Below are 22488 nucleotides of genomic sequence, written 5' to 3'. Positions count from 1 at the left end.
GGGATGAAATACAAATCTGGCCGAAATTTGATGGATTTATTTTCAGTCATTCTGGAAAGTGTTCTGTTATCTAATTAGCTGATGCTAGCGAAGAAAATATTTGAGACTTTCAAGATCCACTAATCCGCACGTTGAGTTCCTCATTCACATAATGGCATATTGTAACTGTAAACCATGATAATTTCAACAAAAATAAAGATCAGCTGTCTGTGGGAATGTCTTTTAAGACTTGAGAAAAGTCTGATAATTTTATCACAAACTGACACAAGCTTATAGAAGGCTGATGGATTTTCATGGGAATAAATACTTTTAGGTGCTTCACTTCAAAAACTTGACTACTAAGTAATACACAGTCCTGTAGAAAGCTTTCATTTTCTTCTTCAACATATGTTATCTCACATATGAAAATTTAAGTTTTAGAGCAGAAAATATCTAACTTATTCATATTTCTAGAAGCAGAGTGACAATCTGTTGGAGATCTTTTCTAATGGGTAAGCAAGGAACTCTTAACTTCCCTATAGACTTCTCCCCAGTTCTTTAAAACAGCTAATCTTGTGGCTTCCTTGAATCTGTTTATATTGTCTAATTTCTGCTTTCTCTAATTTACTCTTCAAAGAACGAAACAGTAGACAGGAAGATCAGCTGTGGCTTCCAGATGTGGTGCTGTTTCTTCCAGTGTCTTCTTGTGCAGTCCCAAAACACTCCTTGACTTACCTGTACTATAATCCTAGGTATTCACAAGGTATTCACTTTGGCTTTTGGGGTTTTGTCATTTCAGACTGTTTATCTTAACTCTAAAAAATCCAGACTTTAGACATCTTCAAAATCAAAATGAGTCACCTTTTAGTAGTTTATCTGTTGAGATAATTAGCATTTCCATAAGAAGTCAAATGTGCTTTCAGAAAAAACAGCACAGTCCAATGATTGTATTCAGATAAAAGACAAAATCTTACCTTGCTTTTTATATGTCTATAAAAGCCTATATACAAAATCTAAATTTGAGTAAAGATAGCATTATCATCAGATTTTAAATGATGATTTTTGTATCTCAATGTCATCAACTAGAAGAAAAGATTACATTGCTCTGGCATTTAAATGTATCTTTTACATAATAAATAAAATCATACCTATTTAAAATATGGGGTTTTTTTATACTGAGGACAATCTATTGATTATGATACAAAATCAAAATAAAAATATGAGTATTTTGAAGATTTCTTATCTTGGAATGAAGATGAACGTGCCCTAATATAAAAATAAGTAGGTCTTTACTTACTCAAGTTTATGAAAAATACCAACAAAATGATTTATTAAGCTATTTTTATCATCCTGTTTATGATAGTTAAACTAATTTGCTATGCTTTTGATGTTTTTTTAAAAGAGCTTATCATATAGCTATAAAAATGATAATGAACTACAAAACAACATGTGAGTTTTCAATTCTAGTCAGTGGTTATTTTTTAAAGTATTTTTTTCACACCATTTTCCCCACAACTTTGGTAATGATTCATACAAATTTCTTGCAATTCTTGTTGTTTGAAAACAAATCTTACAAAATGGTAGTATTTCAAGTTAGTAGTATGGCTAATGAAACAAATGCTTAACAAATGACAACTAACAAATTAAGTCAAGTATTGCTACTCAGTCAGTTATTAAGGACAATGGACAATTAGATGTATTCATTTTAATTGTGTATTGCATAGTCTTCTATGTCTCTAAATCAGATCTTCTAGGCCTTAAATAATTCTTAATTTATCTTGCAGTGTTTTCCTGCATTGTTATAGGAAAAAACCCCCATGTTTCTTAAATAGGTAAAGGCCTTTTAATAGTAGATTGGAACTAGTGTAGCTTAAAAATTCTATCAGGATTAAATAGGTATCTTTCTCAGAAATGTCATTTAAATAGAATCACAGAATAAGCCGAGTTGGAAGGGCTCAGTGAGGATCACATGGAGCTCCTGGCCCTGCACAGGACCATCCCCCAGAGTCACACCATGTGCCTGAGAGCATTGTCCAAACACTCCTTGAACTGTCGGGCTGTCACCACTTCCCTGGGGAGCCTCTTCCAGTGCCCAGCCATCTACTGGGTGAAATATTATTAGTAAGATTGGAATTGGGAGTTTAAGACTTTATGAAAAGATTTACATGGTAAACTTCGGGATAAATCATGGAGTTGGGTTGCTGGACTCCTTTAGGGCTTTGAGTGTGATCCCCCCTTTCGTGTACAGTACCACAAGCAGTTTGATTGTTGAAGGTGACCAGAGGAAGAATTCTACCTTGGGTATTTCAGTATCACTCACCTATAATTTGCTGCTGACCTTTGTTTAGAGATTTTTGTCCATGACTCTATTCCCTTAGGCTATGAAGAGGGGTGGTTTTATTCCTCAAAATCAAAGACAAAAAAAAGCATTCAACTTCACCATGGCTATACTTGGTAGTTAACATCAGAGAGTCTTTGCAGGTGTGAACTTGCTTTTTATAAAGACCTGGAAGTCATTGGTACATCATGCATTGTGCCACGTTACCCAGCTTGTGTTCTGTTATGCAGTTGTCAGGCCCTTCAATAGTCATATCACAATAGTGATTTGAGTACTTCATCATACATACTTAAATGAAACCATTAAAGTTTTCCTACACAGTGGCATTTTTTGGTGGGTGAATATATTAGAAACACTCCATTTAAATCAGATCATTTTTGTCTATAATGTTTTGTTCAGTTTTATGTGTATTCATGGTATGTTTATTTTTATTGTGAATCACAAAGGAAATAGCAAAGAAAATCCGCAGACACTTCATTTGGTTCTGTGAGCTGGAATAAGACAATGTTCTTTTTCTACAACTGTTTTTCTTATTGTTTTGAACATATGACAATTTTGTTTATATTAAAGAAAATCAAAAATCCCAAACCAATCAAAGAAATTACCAAGCTTATAATTTTAATAATGACCTCAGCTCAGGACATTAAGTTGGGAATTAATGATCAGTTAAGGTTAATGACTCAATGCCTTGAGTCATTAAACTTCAAGAAAACGCTCTGTACTTTGATTGGTTTTGGTTTATTAAAGTTAGGTTGTGGAAGGTGCCAAAAAAAAAAAAAAAAAAAAAAAAAGAAAGTATTTCCAAACACAATGGAAACTAATTTGAACAGAAAACAGAGGTATTTTGTTATCTGCATCATTCTGTAGTCCCAGCATAGCTAGAAATGCCATTATCTCTGATTAGAATTTTGTTAATATGCTAAGGAGCAAAACCTTTCATACCCACCTTTCATTTCTTTCTTGTTCTGAAACAAATGAAGAAGTTCAGATGTTTGGCAGAGCATAGGTTAACACTGCAGTTTTAGAGCAGCACATCACGTTATTCTGTGAAGTTATTCCACAATGTCCTGGAAATGAGCAGTTACAGGATGTTGCAGTGGTACCTTGCTATGATCTGTACATAAGAATACAAGCCTTTGGATATATATTGTATGAGCAGGTACATATTTGTATGTAAGTGGGCAATAAGTATTTTCATTGTAATCTGTCTCTAATTTGTATGCTACTTAGGCAGTCCAGGAGATGGAAAGTTGTGTATGTGAGCATTTAACAGACAAGGAGTGCTTAAACCTGAAGCTCTTTATTTTTCCATACTGGACACATGTAAGCGGCTGTGATGGTTTTTGTTCAACAATATCGTACACATAATTCTGACATAAAGTAGTATATTTAAAGTAAGGTGTCTTAGGGAGATTTTCACTTTAAATAGAATAAGGGTTAAATGATAACTTGACTTATCTTTTAAATGACAAAAAATAAAGAAATTGCAAGACCTTTTCACACATTAGATATGTATTGTCATTTATCATCTAGATATCAGGCTAGCAGTGCGAAGTAATAAAACATATCATCGAAAAATGTGCTATAGGTCTGAATCACTCTTTCATTCCACCTCCCAGCTAACTGTAGTATTAAATCAAACAAGCAGAACATTTCCTTAGGCAGCCATTGCCTTTTAATTTCCTGAAGAACCTTAAAATATCATTCATTACAAGTACTACACATATTTGGTTTTTAAAAGTCTCATAAATCAATAGCAGGCTGACTGTAATAATTATTACAAGTTAGTGCATAATTTTCGTGCTGAAGGCTGCATGCAGAACTTTAGCATATGCAAACGAGGCAATTCAAACTGTGTATAGATATTAATATGAAGAAGCAGGTAACGAGGTGCAGGCTATGAATTATGCATCAAGAGCGGCTGATCTTCAATGAGGAAAATGAATTCAGCATGTAATCTAATTAGTGATGGAAGTCTATTACATCTAACTGCAAAAGCAACCGTCCTTGAAACAAATTTATTTACAGTCCATGTTACCACTTGAAACAACTTTGAAATGATGTGTAAGACAACAGCTTAATTGTAAAAATTTTTTTGTTTGTTTGTTTGTTTCAGTTCTAGACCTGGAAGGCCTCCTAAGAGGACTCAAAGTGTCACCTCCCCAGAGAATTCTCATATCATGCCACATTCTGTCCCAGGCCTAATGTCTCCTGGAATCATCCCGCCAACAGGTAGGATCGCTAGAAACACTTTCACACGGGCAATCGTTTGAATTCATGGCTTATATCCACTTGTTAATAGATTAACAGTCTAGGAAAAACAAATAGTTTGCAATAGTTCCCCTAATGGCACATTATTGGTGCACAAACATGTTGTATGTAATCGACATTGTGGCAACTTAGTACTTCAAAGTAACTGAACAAATAATTATCCTTTTTGATTTTTTCCCCCTGTTCTTTTTCTTTATAAACAAAAGCCTTTCAAAGCATGAATTACCTATCATTAGACAATAATCTCCCTATTCATTTTTAATAGATCTGATATCTTCTGCTTTTTTTTGCTGCTTTGCTTCATTAGATAATGTCATCATGAATATAGTTGCCTGAAGAAACTGAGTTAGTTAAAATAACTCTATGCTGCACACATGTCTTTCTTAATTTTTCATCCTGAAATTCTATTTTTGATATGTCTCCTGAGGCCTTACACTAATATAAAGTCCTGTAACAATCTGTTTCTCACACTACTATTTTCATTTGAAAGTTACTGTACCATCTCCTAGCAGTGCTCTTAGACATAGTTAAATTAAGAAAGGCTGTATTGCAGGAAGAGATGAACAGTCACCCAAAGATGGAGGCACCCAATAGTCAGGCTGCTGGTGATGCCACATGCCCTCTCCTCATGTTACAGACCAGTTAAATGCTGGGACTTGTTTCAGCAAAGTCCACCTCAGCTTCTCCTTCTTGCCCGGTTATTTCCCGCCTGTTTGCATGGCTCAGTCTGATTTTCTCTGAGGCAAAGGAAGGATAATTAACTAGACAGATCGAATAAAGAGGAAGATTACTTGATCTTGTGGACTGGATGGATGGGTGGATGTTTGAGTACATGCCCATGATCATGTCTCTCTAAGTACAAGCACGATTCTTGGCATGGTTTTTGGTCACAGATGACTAACATTCTCAAAAGAAATGCTCAGTTCAGGGAACAACAGATAGTGAATGTAAATATCTTGTCTGGAGGAAGGAGGAAAGTGAAGAAAGCTTAGCTCGGTGGACAAAAGGGGGCCTATGTTAGGATCAGGAGCTGCTTTACATGGTGAAATAGACTCATAGCTAGAAATATTTTATTTGAAATTTAAAGTTTTTTAAAGATTAAGAGTAGTGACAAAATGAGGGGAGGTCAGGCAACAAAGATTGGTAGGAGAGAGGTATAAAATAAAGAGAGGGAAGAAGAGATGAGACAGAGTGTAAGGGAGTATGGGAAATGTCAGGCAAGTAGAACTCAAAATGGTAGTCTGGGAAGGTGTGACCAGCAAAAAAAAAAGAATTTAGATTAAAATACTTTATGCAATAGAATTCTCAGGATAAAATATTGTCTAGAAAATAGAGATCGTGCAGAGTGAATGCAACATGAGAATAGTAGATGGGATCTATGTGGAGAATGAATGAAAGTTTTTATTGGGCGGAAACATTCATGTTCAGGAGGGAGAGATCAAAAATTGAAGAAGCAAAGGGAAATTATTTGGGGGAAGTAAGACAGGAAAATATCAAAGAAAAAAATGCATGTGAAAAGTAGAAAGGAGATGAAAGAAGTCAGAGACAAATAAGCAGGCCAAAAGGAGGGAGACAGGAAAAGAAACCTTGTCAACAGTATCGTTTGGGGTTTTGTGTTACAGTTAATATCTAAGAGCAGATCGCCTCTTGATTTTTTATTTTAAGAAAGCAGTTTAAAACCACAACTAATGCCTGAAAGTATCCAATTCCTCTCTAGTCCTTTAAAGCTGGTCATAACAAGTTAACAATAAAAATATATGGTACTAAAACCAGAGATCCAATTTCTTAGAGTATCAGCCCACAAAACCAGATGCAGATCTTTCTAAAATGATGATTAAAAAAAAAAAGACGAAAATATTTCAAAATTAAAGACAATAGGCATATGTAATATTGTCATTCATCAAATCCTTTTTGGGTGGTAATGCTTTGTGAGTCTTTTGCAAAAGAAGAAAAGTTTAAATGCAATTGCTATTACATTTGAACTGGTTTCACATTACATGGCTTACCACAACAGAAAGAGTGGTATGACTTTTTTCCCATTGTGGTGGTGTTGAGTCTCAGACAGCACAAAAAACGCAAACAACAACTGATAGAGGCGAACTCTGGGGTCTAGTATTCCATGAGGTATGCAAAGGTTCAGCAAAGATAAAAGCATCATGACAGCAATGCTACATGACAGTCATTCCAGCATTTTACAGATAGGCAAGTATAAAAATAGACTTAAAATCTGATCTTGAGAGTTCAAAACAATAAAAATTTGTGGGTCTATGCAGTAAATAAGTACCAAAACTACTGTAAGAGCTCTACAAAGAAAAGACTGTGATAACTGTGATAGATTATGTAGGTGCCATTGTTATGTGCTGCCACATTAGTTGATACAAATCTTGCCAATTGTAAAATTTTACTCCATATTTTGACTGTATATATAGAAAACCCCTGGCTAGTTAAGGCTGTCAGGCACCACTGGAGGTCACCTAGTCCAGCCTCTGCTGGTCAAAGTAAGATCACTCAGAGCAGATTGTTCAGGGCTGGGTACACTTGAGATTCTGTGAGGATCTTTGAGGGTAGAGGCACCACGATACCTCTTTGCAACTTGTTCCAATGTTTCATTACTCTCAAAATAATATTGGATTTTTTTTTTACTTTTTGATGGAATTTCCTCTATTTCAATTTGTGTTTGTTGGGCCACATTTGAGAAGTCTGGTTTCACCTCTGTCCTTACCAGGTTTTCATATGCATTAGTAAGATGCCCCCCTGTCTTTTCCAGGCTGAACAGTCCCAGCTCTCTCAGTCTCTCTTGATATGTCAGGAATTCTAAAATATGGTTCTTCATTTGAGAAGTTTTTGAAGTGTGTATCCTGTTAGTATCCAGCTCTAAGCAGAAAAAAATAAAATAACCAGATTTTTAAGTGCTTCTTACCCCTTCTCTTTCTGTTATTTTTTTTCTTTATAATAACTTCTTCTTTTTAAACTTTCTGATTGATTTAATAATCTGAGTGTAATAACTAAGTTTCCTTCCTGCCTACAAAAAAGTATAAGTGATCACACAAATAATTATGTGCTATTTAATGCTCTTTAAGTATAGAGATCTGCAATTACTAGGTATATCTAGGATACACAATGCTACGATTTAATGCATGATTTTTACTTGAAAATTTTCCTTTTTTTTTTTTTTTTTTTTTTAATGTGCTGCATAATACAGAAATAGAGATTTAAAGGTGGAAATCTTGATTTCTGAAGTGACTGGTTATGCATGCATCGTTTGTGTGTGCAAATAATACTGGTATTAAACTATATGCTGAGATTCCTCATGATATTCCAGAACTTTATATTTTTGTAGGAGGCCAAGTTAAGGAACCCTTGAAAATATTTTATGTAACTGATTCAAACTCTGAAAACAAATGCAGAAAACATTGCATCATCACTTAGAATAAACTTGCTCTATGGAAGTATTTAGGGACTAAAATGAGATGTAGGAATGATATGCAGAAGGAAAATAAAAGAGAAAAAAGATTTTTGTAATGAACTATAAATTGAAGAAGTAAGGATCATTCCCAGTTGATATTATGTCCATTTTATTACAATTAAATATTACCCACAATTGCTGATCTATCCACTGTCTTTCATTCAGGTCAATTTACAGAATGCTCTCAAATTTATAAAAAATTGTTTGTTTCACAAAAGATAATCTTATATTTATGGAAATAAATATGTAGGACCTTTGATAGTGTGACAAAATAAGAAATGTGTAATAACAGGAAATGGAGAGCTTCAGAAATTGTCCAGGGAATAAGATCTACCTGTGTTACAAATCATGCAGTCAGAAGAAAGGATTTAGTGTAGGCTCAAACAGTTGTACTGACGTTTCCGGCTTATCTAGATAACACCTTGAAATCCTTCCAAAACTGTATGGCTCATCATAGTTAACTTTGATCTGCTGTCTCTCTGTATGAAGATCTTTTATTGGCTAATGGGCTTCAAAAGTTGTCTAAAGTTGAAACAGTAGATAATTGTAATTGTGATCAATCAGAAAATAAGTGCTGTGCATCTTGAGTATATGATATATGTTGTGGTCTGTACTTTCATGTCTGGAGTACTTATAAAATATATAAAATAATATTTACATTATTTTTCATACAAATTTTGAAAAGCAATTTTCTTCACTTTTCTAATTATTTTGGTAATTATTCTTCAGTATTTTAGGTTCTGAAATTGCTTTTAAAACTCCTTGCTTAATTCTTTTGCAACTTGGCCTACTGAGTCTGAAATCTACAGGTGATGAAATAAGTAACTGCAATCTCTTGTGCTTATTTCAGGAACTGCATCTTTCAAAGATAAAATGAGAATATAAAGTGCTTTTGGAAATTGCTGACATAGGGCAGGATAAGAATGCTCCTTCATATATTGATATATATTTATAAATATATCTTTGTCAATTAAAAAAAGTAATTTCAAAACATGTTTAATTTATTACGCTTTTACATTAATCTGGGTAATTATTGTTGCTATTATTATTATATTTTTTTAACAGTTTTGCTTTATGATAGATACTTCTATATGACTATTCCACATCTGAATCCAGACTGTTTCAGTGAAAGGATATTAAGCTTCCTCTAAAATGTTTCATGTGTACGAATTGTAATTGCTCTCCTCTATTAAACCATTCTTTTCTTGAGTAAATGAATATCAACATGTAATTTCTAATCTCATCCTAATTTTCTCTCTTGCTGTGGGCCTGAATCAATATAAGTATATTCCTACTTCCATCTTGTTGAAAATTCTTTGCACAAAACATATTTATAGGGAGTTAGAATAAGGAGGGAGTTGAAAGGTTCTGTATAGATGATTTCAGTTTGGAGGGCAAATGTCGTTCACAGATGCAGCGACTGATAAAGTCTGGTAATGTTTTTGCTAAAGTAGATGATGAAATTATTTAGTGTTTAAAGAAAGATTAATCACATAATTAAATAATTTCATTTTCTCTGGCTCATAGTTATTGATGTATTAGGCAGACTGAAAGAATGGTTAAAATATAATTATCATTGTTACTCTATCCACATCATATTGCCAAGAAATAAAATATGTAGCTAGAAGTATTTCCTCCTGACAGTCTTGTAAGATCCTGTAAGGTCTTAAGAATATATTTAACTTACTGAAATGAATAGAGTTGATTTCTGGACTAGAAACTATAGAAACTAGAAATCGGAATTACATAGTAATTTAGAGAAGCAAATCTATTATTCAGTTATTTATTTTATGTGCTGGGTACCTTTTGAGATCCTGTGTTGGTTAAAAAGATACACATTGATAAAACTGAGTGCTATTGCTTTCTTATTTTAAAATACATTCCATGTTAACACAGTATTTTGGTTATTAGTGTTAAGTCATTTTTGTTGTTAACATTGGTTTTGATTAGTGTTACAGGATGATAAGCTGTTTATCTGTTGAGGCTGAACTAACTTACTGTAAGAATAAGCAACAAAGTCCTGATTTCAGAGTGACAAACTGTAACCTAATTCAAGAGACTGAATCAAATTACACAAAACATTTTTGCACTTCATTAAGGAAGTAGTCATTATAACTAATATGAAAGCTTCTGTCATGTTCACTAGTTGATGTATCAGTGGGAAAATAAACTGACTCCACTCTGTAAATGTATTTTTTCATAGTTTTTAAAATAATAATTAAGGTGTAATTCAGGCCACCTGTCATCTCCTGAAAATAGTCATAATTTTGTCATACTATCATCCCACTGAACAGCTAGCTATATTCTGCTTTACCACAAGAGGATTTATCACTGAAAACTACTTCTGGAAGCTCACTAGTTTTAAGCTCCAGTGAATCCCTTATATTTTTCAGTCATAAACTCTTTTTAAAACCAAAAATTACTTGCAGAAATGGAACCTTTTTTATTGAGAGCTTTTAATGAAGAAGAACTCGTACGTTTGGCAGCATTGTAACATATGACACTACATATATTCAAAGCTTAAGAGATATTGTTGGAAAACTGTGTAAATCAGTCACACCTGACTGAACCAAATGCTCCCAGTTTTTTTGATGTAAAGGCAACAAGTTGGTTCACTTCAAAAGAGACTCTGGGATTAAATATTTAAGCAGCAAGGGTAGTCATTGACACACTCAAGGTACTCAGAAAGAAACTGAGTGAAGTTATTTAAGTTCTGAGCTTTAGTTATAAGCTAGTGAATCCTCTCTTCTACTTGTCTCTTGTGAGTACTCAGTATTAGGTTGTGATATACACAGATTTATTACCTTTTTGTGGAAAATCTGAGATAAAACTGTTTTGATTCTTCCTGGATCACAGAATAATTTTGCCTTCTGAGAGCTAAGTTTGTAATCATATTGATTTCTGAATTTCCCCATAAGAATGCTATTCCTGTAGCAGTTAGGGAGGATCCCAGTTGACTGATCATATTCTGTGAAGATGAACTACTAAAAGATATTAGATAAGCCTTTAATGATATGTGGTAATTTTCATATATAGGCTGCTTTTCAGTGTAGATTTAACACGATCATAAACAAAAGAAAGTTTCCAACTTTGGAAGCGATCCTCTCCCAGTTACAGTTTCTTGTTTCAAATAGTAGAAGTATATTAAACACCTTGGGAGAAAAAGCTCCCCACTTTGCAGAACAATATTTAATTAACGGTCTGTTATCATAACAGTTTTCTGTAAAACAAGTAGCATGTAAATTGGAATAAAATTAAAAACAAACAGAACACCAAACTCTTGATACAAAAGAAAGCAATTAAAAGCTTATTCTTAAAGGCAAGTATGTGGTGAAGTTATCAGTGACTGCATTAGAACCTAGTAATGGAAGTGTTTCTATAGCTTTCTGAATCTCAACATTCTATTAATTGTAATTGAAAAAAAAAATTGAAAAAATATATATTACAGAATATGCTGTTTGTTTCTTAAATTATTCAAAATGTAAACTGCTCCATTGTGGCTTATTCTGAGATTTTCTTGTTGCTCAGATTTCAGGCAGAGTCTTTCAATAGAAAAGCATCAAGATAATAATAATCCTGTGTTTACAGTTTTTCATATAATAAACCTGTTGCTTTTCCACCCACTCCTGCTTTTTAGTGAGAATGTTCAGCCAAAATAATTTGATTCCAAACCATTTAATCTCTAATTTGTTCAAAACGAACCTTTTGTAGAGCAAACAACACATTGTCATTTTAAACATGAAATACAGAATATTATTTTGTTAAACGCTGCCGCTAGGAACAAACCTGAGCTGTTGAATTTGGAATAACATCTCAGACTTGCCAACACTTCGGTCCCTCAGCTGAATGGTGTTGATTGTTGTAGCAGAATAGGAACATGGTAGTTCTTAGGGTGAACATAGCAAGGCCTGGTACAAAGCTCAGTCCCATCATGCTGCTGGCTGTAGTTCTGCATCATCATGGCAACCTGTAGTTCCTAAATGCTATGGAAGTTCCCAGCTCCTTTCCTGTAGAGTTAGACTACTTACATCTTTGCATGACGTGCTCAATGAAGGGTGAATGATTTTTTTTCTCTTGATTTTATATTTGACTAGCTACCAGTGCCACATAGTGCATTCAATAAAGAATAACCCTTCAAATTTCTATATTCCAAAGTTTTGGTCCATGATTTCATTGTTGTATATTTGGGGATTCTCTAATGTAAAGGAAAAAGACTGCAGATTGATATTTTCCATTAAATTTGGGGTTTTTTTGGGAAAGGCAATGTCAAATGTCATTATTTAATATGATTGTCTCCTGGTTAAGAATAATCTGTCTGCTGTGGAGTTTTTCAGATTTCATGCAAGGACTTAAATATGAAGGGAATTTCCAGAAAACATGTTAGGTTGCCCAGGTGTTTTTGTTATGTGATATATGATGTAGGTGAACTTCAGAATTTACTTAATTAGCTGGTATTTTCAGGAAAAGTATGCAAGGAAGCATATTTTATCTAGGAAGCTTTAGAAGACTACAACTCAAGGAAAAAATATATATAAGTACTATATTAATTTATTCTCAGGCTCTTGGCCTGTTTTGTGCAGGGCCAAGACTTGAATTCAATGATTCTGATGGGTCCCTTCCAACTCAGCAGATTCTATGGTTCTATGAATGTAGTTTTCCAAGGAGAACCAGCCTGTGAGTTGTCCTTATGACTTACAGCTCTAGGAACATTGCCTGCATGAGTTGTACAAGGCATAGTAGCATATTATCAGAATTGTAATGAATCCACTATCGGTTGTTCACAGTACACTGTACTGTTGTTACTAATGTCCTATGCAATATATAAGAGTTATCATAAAGTAGTCTTAAGTAGGAGGAGGTTTTGAAAAGGAAGGTTGTTCTGGTTCAAGTTCAGAATTACAAGGCCATATTATTCAAACTTGATTCCATATCATCTGAGATTCGTTTAACATTTTCCTTCCTGTTTGGAAATCAGAGTCAGAACTGTTTAGTGATGTGAAGTTGAGCACATTTTGCAACAGTTCATGTGCTGACGAACTGTATTGCAAACAGAAATCAATCTATAGGTTATTGCTCCTGGAGCTGCTTCCAAGAGTTTGTAGTTTATGAAAACCTAAGCTGGTGGTCTGAGTTTCCATGCATTCAAGATGCTCAGTTTGAAAACCTCATTTCATGTGAGAAGACTTCTCTTACGCCTTCAAATTACAGACATAGGTAGGTATGTTGGTTGCTTGCTCTGTGCCTGAGACAGCAATTGCAATGGCAGAGAGGGATGGAAAGTGGGGAAGGAAGCTGTATTGATTGAAAGAAGGAAAGAGAGAAAAGGGGAGGGAAGGGAGAGATAAGTTCTTTGTAAATTGGTATAACCAACTTATTTAACATAATATAAGCTAGTTTGTTTGCTGTTGTGTTTTAATTCATGACTGTTGAGAAGTTACAAGGCTACATTGGTATAGCATTTATATAATAACTTTCAGGAGTTATTATCATTCCACAGTGTGTATGTGCACAGGCACCTGCATTTTTGCTTTTCTGAAATATTTTTTAGTTATGAATGTTCTACATGTGACTCTTAAATCATCTCATTTCAGTCCAATCTTAATTGCAATGAGATACTGAGTTCAAGCTGTCAGCAGAGAATAAACTGATACTGCTACTAGTATTAGAGATGTGACCTGACATTTAGGAAGAAAAGTCTTAGTTTGAGGAGAATCTTACTGTTACTACATGATTATGTTGGTCATAAATTAATGATATATTAGTTTCTAGCTAAGAAAACAGTAGCATGCTAGAGCTGAGTAAGCTGAGGAAAGGAAAACTGCACTTTGTCAAGACAAAATTAATAATGTCACTGGGTCATTTTAACTCATCAAAATCCATATAAATGACAGATAGTCTGACAGTGTACTGACAAGTTTTGTTGAGAATTAAGGTTTTGTCAACACTACCCTTTTTTGTTTGGGGGACCTGAGATTTAGATTGACCTAGGGGAAGTAGGATAAGTCACAAGGAGTGTTTTAAATGTGCTGATGCTTCTATGAAGTTTTCTTTTCACTGCATTCATTGTGCTGTTTTCTATCACAAGTACTAAGACCACATATACAGCTTGAACAATCCAGTTGCCCTTACTAAGAGGAAAGTTAATGGAGTAGCATTTCTTTCTGCCCTTACTAAGAGGAAAGTTAATTGAGTAGCATTTCTTTCTGCATATGCTTTTTTAAAAGAATGTTTCCGGCCTTTATAGAGGAAATACAGAATTCGAGACTTGAGTTGGTGTCAATTGCAAATTCCAATAATTTCCATTTGTGGTTGCTTCAGATTACTAGATTTACCTTGCTAGGAACCATAAAATCAAGGGTATGATCTTAGATAAGTAATATGTCTACTAAAAAGGATGAAGTCACTTTTATGTTTTCTTTTGACAGTAAATTGAATCCTTAATTTGTATGCTATGATGCATCAATCCAATATACAGGAATATAAATGTAATTATTTCATTAGAATACTGACTCTGTAATGTCACTTAAACTGGGACTTCAGATGGTGAGAAAAGCTACTTAACACAGTGCAAAGAATGACAGAATTTCCCTGTACCCTTGCTTAATAAATATATATGAATATGGGAATAAAAGAAGGATGTAACTTGGGTGATTTGATAACCAAGTAGCTTACAACGTCACAACAGTGCATTATTTTTGTATGTGCCAGACTATAAAGAATAGAAAAAACCCCTCAAACTCTAAATATTTTCAGCATCCAAGGAATATTCAGTGCAAGTATTTGAGACGAGAAATGTGATTTTTTGTCAATCAGCCCATTTGTTTTGAAAAGTATCTCAAAAGATTCTACTAGATTAATATTTTGTTCAAGTGGAAGAAAACAGTGGTTCCTGTGCACTCAAGGACTGTGTGACAAAACAATTCTTAAAGTAATTTTTTCCCTCTGTTGAAAAATCAAGTTATATTCAGGTTTTGATGTCTCAGATATACAGATGCTGAACACAGTGAGGACATCATACTCCTAGAGGTAAATGACAAAAATACAGCACTTTTGCCTCAGTGAGCATCCTTCTTGTGGAATTTTTGTGGAGTATGGAATAACTCCTTATGAAATAGGATCCAGATTTCTTAAGAAAGTACAGCCATAAGAACATCCCTATATAAAATGTAAATTACTTCGATTTCTCTTAAAATTTATTTCTATTATCACCCTGGCTAAAATTCTATAGAGAAAGACTGTTAGGAGCTGACATATATGTAGAATCAAAATTAATTAGTATTACCATTGTAGAGCATTCTTAAGTTACATGAAAAACCTCCCAAATGGTTGCTTACCAGAAAAAGTCTGGGCAAGGGATTGTACTATTTGGGCTATGATTCCTGTGAAGAATATGACTTTCATAGCTACATCTGTGCCAATAAATTAATGATAAATAAACCAGTTTCAGAGCTGTTCTTCACCTTAGATGGCAGGCATACATACTGCCGCTTACAACTGAAGATCCAAAATCTTTTTCTTATTACAGCCTTTCCCAACCTAAGGAAAGAAAAAATATCCATATCTTCTCCCAAGAAAGAGTTCCTGGCCAGTTTTGTTTCTTGCACTGTCCATGGCCAATTCCAGAACGTGTTTTGTAGCTAGAAAATCACTACTAGGTTGAATGTCTGTCTTGCTGAGTTTCTAATGTGTTTTTTGTTTAAAGAAACTAGAGGCAAAGTTTTTATGGAAGTTTTGTCTTTATCTTTTATTAGACCAAGTGCCAAAACTCTCAGGCTTTTAGAACACAAGCACTTATGTCTGCTGAATGAAGTTAATCACTACTACGATGTAAAAGCATCTGAAAGCAATTAAAAATGCTTATATGGAAGTTCTGTTTTAAGTAAAAGCAACTTGATTTCTCCACCTTCTGTTCAATAGCTGGATACCATTTGTCCATTGTGTGTTAAAGATGATGACTTTTTTCCTTAAAATTCCTTGCAGATTTTTTTTTTCTTGATTCTTTAATTTCTTTCTTTACTCCAGGAGAAAACTCCTCATATTTTGGATTACCTTTTTTCTTTTTTCCCTCTTGTTCAGAAGACCCCAAACTAACTTCCTGATGCCACAGAAGAGAATAAATATTTCAGGAATTGTTAGATGAATTTGTACTTGGAAACAAATATTTTAAATAACATTTTTTTTGTGGAAAATTTAAAGTCATCTTGAGATCAGTTACATTTTTATGCCTTGTAGCTGCTACTATCTGAAACTGAAAGTTGTGGATAACGAGTCACACATTTTTTTTAAACAGACTTCTGTCTGTATAATTTTCTGAGGGAAAATACTTGCTTTTAAGTTATTTCACAGTTGTTAGCTGCTGTCTTTATAGTGATTGTTATTATTATTGCTGTTATTACTGCTATTACTACTACTACTATGGTGTTTTATGATGAATTTTGTTTTCCATTTGTTTAATGGAATTTCAATTCATATTACCAGTAGTGAATTTGATTATATTAGTCAAAATATTAAGCATGGTATTGAGACACAATACTTTTGCAAATTATCTTGAGTTCCAAGTCACTTGATTTGAGAACGTATTTACTCTTATTGTATGTGAAAAAGTATTTTAGAATTTTCTACAAGTGGTCTGAAATCTCACCTTTGTGACTTATTTTCAACTCTCCCCTGAAAACTTAAAGAAGGACTTGAAATATGTAATTCTTCATTCATCCTAATCTGAGACATTTTCCTTAATGTGTGCTGGAAGTTTCACTGATTCCAGATTACACAGATCTAGCCTTGACATGAATTTTGTACTATATAAATGGTGCTTTATAGACTCACAGAACTGTGGTAAGAATTAGTATTTTAATATATCATCCTTCTTCCCTCTCTTTTCTCAAACCTACTTCATTTAATACTTAGTTTTATTTAATTAAACCTTTAATAATGAAAAGAAATTTTTCTGGAAGGGGTAACAATAAATGAAGAATAACAGTAAATGCAAACAAGATTTTCCCTGGGATGTCTTCCCTTGCCATTCATTTTGCAAGTATTTAATTCTCTCATCCTGTCGAGATGACAAGGCAAGAGTTTCACAGAACTTTCTTTAGGGAAAATGACTGGCACTTTAAAAGTTAAAAAGAATACCAGGATTTTATGTTAGAAATAAGTATATTTTCAGAACTTTTATTTATTTTTCAGACTTTATTTTTTATTAAGTAATCAAGTAAGTTAATAGATTCAGTAGGTAGCCCAGATTAAAGTAGGGCATAGGCAAAACAGAAGGATATTTAATGTAGTCCTTATATAACTTGTAATCAAGTTGAGTGAAGGTTATTGCCAATGGATTTAACTAAATTTCTGTCTCACATCTTGGACTGTTTTAATTCAGTGAAACCACAGAAACTGTATTTAGTCTGCCTGTGGAAAATCCTTTCTTTGTGTAAGAAATTCGTGGTAAGTGGGGATTTTTTTGTTTTACTGTGTAATTCAGAACTGTTTATATAACCTCTGAGATAACGCTGTCTTTTGGAGTTGTGTTTAAATCTGCTTCATTGCTCCTTTTAGAATTATTCATGATCTAATTGTATTTGTTCACTTAACATGGATCCATCTGTGGCCTGCTCCCAGTAAAAGCCTCCTCATTTCATCCTGAGTCATTACATGTGAACATCTCACGCATTGCTTAGCTCCAGCTCACTTTTTGTGTGGCGTTGTTCCTATGGTTACTTGCAGGGATTATTTTCTAACAGAGTTTATCTTATTCTTTCACTTTTTATTTGTTGCTTTGGTATAGTTTCTGCTGCCCTGACTCTCTATTCAAAAATCACATTATCTTTCGTAATATCCTGTCACCTAGATCTCAACAGTTTTTTCAGAGATGTGAAAGATTTGGGAGCTGACTATTGTAATCGATTTATTTTTGGGAAGAAGGTATTGGTATCAGGGTGTTTGGTTTGAGGCTTCCTCATTTCTTTGAATAGTTTTGATTAAAAGACTAAGTTTTGGCCACTAAGCTGTATTCTAAAGAGAAGAGTTCCTCTCATTTTTCAAAAGTTAGTGATTTTGAGATTCATCTGAATTCTGTCTCCTTTAAGTTCCTTTCTGCTTTACACTGTTGTGTTTTCACCATATCAAAAATCAAATTAAAGGTACTCACTTAAATTTCACTTTCTAGTTTTGCTTTTATGTCTATAATATGCATAAAATATAGACTAGAATAAAATAGAATGTAATATTTCAGTTGGAAGGGGTATACAACAATCATGTAATCCAACTGCTTGACCACTTCAGTGCTGACTAAAAATTAAATCAAGTTATGTTACTGTATTTTGGCAAGATTATTAGATTAATTTTAGACACCTTAATACAGTTACTTCAAGCTTGACATTTTTATTACTTCTTTTATTCTAGTAAATCTGGGAAGAATGCCACTAGGTAATGTTCTTTTAAAGAAAAGATGAAAAACACTAAACACTGATAGATAAATATGTAGCATATGAAAAGGGATTTCCAGTGCTAACATAGCTCATAATTTCTCCTAAAGGCCTAGTAAGTCTCTTTTGCCAAATATCCGAAGAAAATAGGAACCTGAATTCTTACCCTTTTTTTTTTCTTTGCTTCCTCCTTCTTCCTAGGAGCTTCTAGGAAAATTTTCAGATGATGTAATTGTTTTGAATTGCATTGGTTTTCTTTTATATATACTGCATGCATCTTCAAGAAGAAACCTCACTCCCTCTGGCTGCTTAATGACAAATCTTTAGCTTTGTATAACTGACACACAAAAAAGGAACATTTCAAGACATATATTTTGACAAATATACCTTCTTGTGCTGTCTCTTCATTTGTTTACAACAACACAGTCTTGGAAAAACGCTGGCTAAATGCAGAGTTAGATCTCTATCATAGCATGAAAATACTATTTGTGGTGCACTGGATCAAAAAGAGCTTTTCACAAACCCTATCCTGCTTGAAGATCTATAAAGAGACTTTCCACAGCTCTTTTAAAATTTTAATTCTTATGAACCCTTTGTCAATTTTTTTAAAAATAATTTTTTTTCCTTTCATTCTTAATATAAGTTTACCTTTTGATATATCGATCTGGAATTGCATAATTCTTACCAGCATGGACAGTGGGCATCTCATTGATGCTGAGGCTTTCAGAATTCCACACTATTCCAGGCCGTTGCCATCTACTTCTTTTGGTGAAATATACTATGTGAGAGCACTTTATTTAGAGTGTGTGCTACTGAGAACAGAGCTTTCTGGGCACAGAATTAAAACAGTTTCAGCCTGACCTGACAGCCAGAAGGAGAGAAAAAGCTGGCAGATTTTCATAAGTTCTTTTCAGACTAGGAAATAGTTTTAGATAGTTCTCCCTCTTTGGTCTGCCACTGCCTTTATGAAGGGGGAATTAAGGGAATATTTACAATCTAAATGAGACTATTTGTTGTCATCCTGGCTGCATCACTATTATAACATGACAAAAGAGTTTCCATTCCAGAGTTAATACCTCTGTGTAGTGTATGCATGCATGTATGTGAACATGCTCATTCAGATATCTCACTACCATGCTCCACTAAATGAAATAAATAGGCCCATAATCAGCACTGAGTACCATCCCTGTAGGTTTACTCAAGTGAGTGGAGCTGCATCTTTCTGAGCGTGTTTTAGATTTTCTCTATGCTCTGATGAATTCATATTTTCAAGTTTTTCTGTGCAGCAATGAACAGCACAGTGATGTGGTGGGTATTGTATGAAAGTGCCTGGGACATCCACTGCTGTCCTGTTCTGCAGCTGATTTCTACCCCGAATTCAAGACATGGTGATAACTCTTGGGACCAATCACTAAACGTCTTGTTCAGTAGAGTTCCTACTGATAACCCAGTTACTGCTGGTGTGGGCCAGATTGTTCCTGTAATCCAGCTGGAGAGTACTCAATTCTGGAGATGTTCTGCATTCGTTAGCAATATGTACTCTGGCATTAAATCTAGATTTTGATTAGAAGGTGAATATTTATATTGTGAAATCAGTTTGCCTCCCTAATTTGATTTTAATAGGAAGTAGAACTGGGGAAAAAAAATAACTGGCAAAATGTTTGACAGAAACAGATAGAAGATATGAGAACTAGTAGCATTCAAATTAGATTTTGTTCTATTTTGTCCGTCAGGGTCTATTTTTAAAATATTTCTGTAAAAATAGAGTCTTTGAAAGAAATAAAGGAGTGTGTTTAATAGAAATAGTTTTCTTCTTACAGAACAATACATAGCATGCATCATTTTGAGGCTTACTTTATTTTTCTGAGTTTTTAATGACTAAAGTTTTTAAAATTTTTATAAAGCAGAGGTTTTTAATCAAGTATATAGCTGAGATAATTTTGTAGTATTTTTTTTTCTGAGCAGACACTTAATTTTAAAGGAAATATGTACCTAGAAATAAAATTCCAAAACAACAGATTGATTACATTTCCACAGAAATGGCAGGCATACAGGTAAATATCTTAACTCTATTTTTACTATCTGAGAAAAGAATTTAATTTTCCCTAGCTTTAGCCGTGAAGAAGTTAGCTATCAAGGAGGAGATTCATCTGCTAATATGTCTGAAAAGTAGCTGTTGAAATCTTAACAAGTCATCTCCTTTCATAGCCAGTGGAAAGTAGCAGACATCTCTGGAGAGTGATATATCTCAGTATAAAATAGGCCAACTTGGATCACCCTCTGGAAATGCCTGTGTCTCTTCATTGACTATAGGCAACCTAGATGAAGAGTTTGGTTTGAATGATTAAATTTTAGAAGGTTAATTTAAAATTAGCTGGGTGAAGCTGTCAGTGTAGGTAAATTATTTGAAATATGTGGATGCAAAACTGTCTGTACATTGTCCGTTAAATGAATCTATGGAAAGTATTGGTATGTTTTAAAGTATTTGATGAAGCTTAGTGTACTCTGGGTATAGTAATAAAAAGAAATAGGGAAATATTTATTCTTTTCATTCGCACAAGAAGTTGTATATCACACACACGCAATTTAGCAGGCAAACAAGTCACATTTTAGCTAAGCACTGAAACTTCTGGTATACCTCTAGATTCACTGTGAATTGTGTCTGTTATTGGGTTCTGGTAATTGTGTTCATGGCATGGCATGTAACATACTTTAGTGCACTTAAAAGACTGATAAATCTCTCCAAACTGGTAAGTGCTGAATTCCATCTGCCCTTGCTAACTGCAATAGTTTCTTCTTAAAAATGCATCTTTAAGTACCTTATTTGGTGCTGTGTTATTTTTTTTCAGTGCTATATGGGAGAATTTTAATTTTATCTCAAAATTAATAATGTCCTGCAGTACTTGCAACATGTTGAAACACTAAGAGAAAGATCAAATATGTCTTAGCTCTCTAGTTGGTAGTAGTTTTCCACATCTGATTTTATTTCTTAAATATGGATGTAATTTTTCATATGCTTATTGCAAAGAAAATGCTGATAATTCTAATATCCAGTTGTATGTGTTGAAAAGCATGAACATCTAACCTGAATGGTGAACCAGGACACTTCAGTTATATTAAAAATTTATGGTCGTTTTGTGTTTAAAGTCTCTATTTTTCTGAGACACTAGAATAAATTTGATTGCTTATCCATTAATGGGAGAACTTATATTCATTTTTATATAAGTAAGGATGTACCTTATAAGCCGTAAAACTCCTCACATAGACATGATCATTTAGACTGTAGATTGCTTTTATTTTATTTTGTCAGTGTTTTGAGTGTCTTAGTCTATATTTGCCTACTGCATTTCAAAAGGGAATCAAATTGGTTTTGTGGTGCATTAATGTTTTATGCAATATTCCATAGAGAACATTAAATCAAAATAAAAGAAAAAGGTTGACCTCTAACACTTACACCCATTTCTTATGTCAAACTGGAAGATGTTGAAAGCCTTATATGGTCGTAACCCTTCTATCTAACTGTGACCCTCCTTAACATTAAGCAGGTGACTCGATTAAACATAAATCAGGCATAAAATGCCCTGCATGAGGCAGCACAGTGAATCAAGCAAATTATCAAATGGCAAAACTCGTTCTGTGCTCTGGGCAATGTAAGCTGCCAGCACTTATACATCAAAACTTCACTCAGTGTAAGATTGATTTTATTTTATTTTGTTTATTTTAATTCCCTACAGCAAGCTGTGTTAGTTGTGTAAAATGCTGTCTGCATCATTACATTCCTAAGAAATGCTTTTCTTGTTTAGCAAAGGCCAGTTGCAATCTTAAGCAACATAATCTATCTAAGACTAGATATGCTGCGCTCTGTAGTGGGTTCTAGTAGGGTTGATATTTTGTGCAGTAATAGCAAAACTTAAGCTTCTGTGATTGTATAGATTTTTTTTTCTGTTTGTGTGTGTACATACACTATCAACTTTATCAAAAATATGAGCACCAAAGGGATAATGTTATAAAAT

General features: G+C 33.8%; 1 protein-coding gene across 6 annotated transcripts in view; it reads left to right on the top strand.

Annotated features, from left to right (window-relative positions):
• Positions 1-22488, top strand: part of DACH1 (dachshund family transcription factor 1) — a 353085-nt gene that overhangs the window by 144210 nt on the left and 186387 nt on the right. For all 6 annotated transcript variants that reach the window (XM_088159742.1, XM_088159743.1, XM_088159745.1 and 3 more), the window contains exon 2: positions 4434-4549. In XM_088159742.1, the coding sequence (XP_088015868.1) occupies positions 4434-4549 (116 nt within the window). The remainder of the gene's footprint in view (positions 1-4433; positions 4550-22488) is intronic.

This window comes from Sturnus vulgaris, chromosome 2, assembly GCF_052056855.1.
Source record: "Sturnus vulgaris isolate bStuVul1 chromosome 2, bStuVul1.hap1, whole genome shotgun sequence".
Lineage (NCBI taxonomy): Eukaryota > Metazoa > Chordata > Aves > Passeriformes > Sturnidae > Sturnus > Sturnus vulgaris.
Note: the sequence above shows the minus strand (reverse complement) of the source record. Positions and strands in the feature narration are given on the sequence as shown.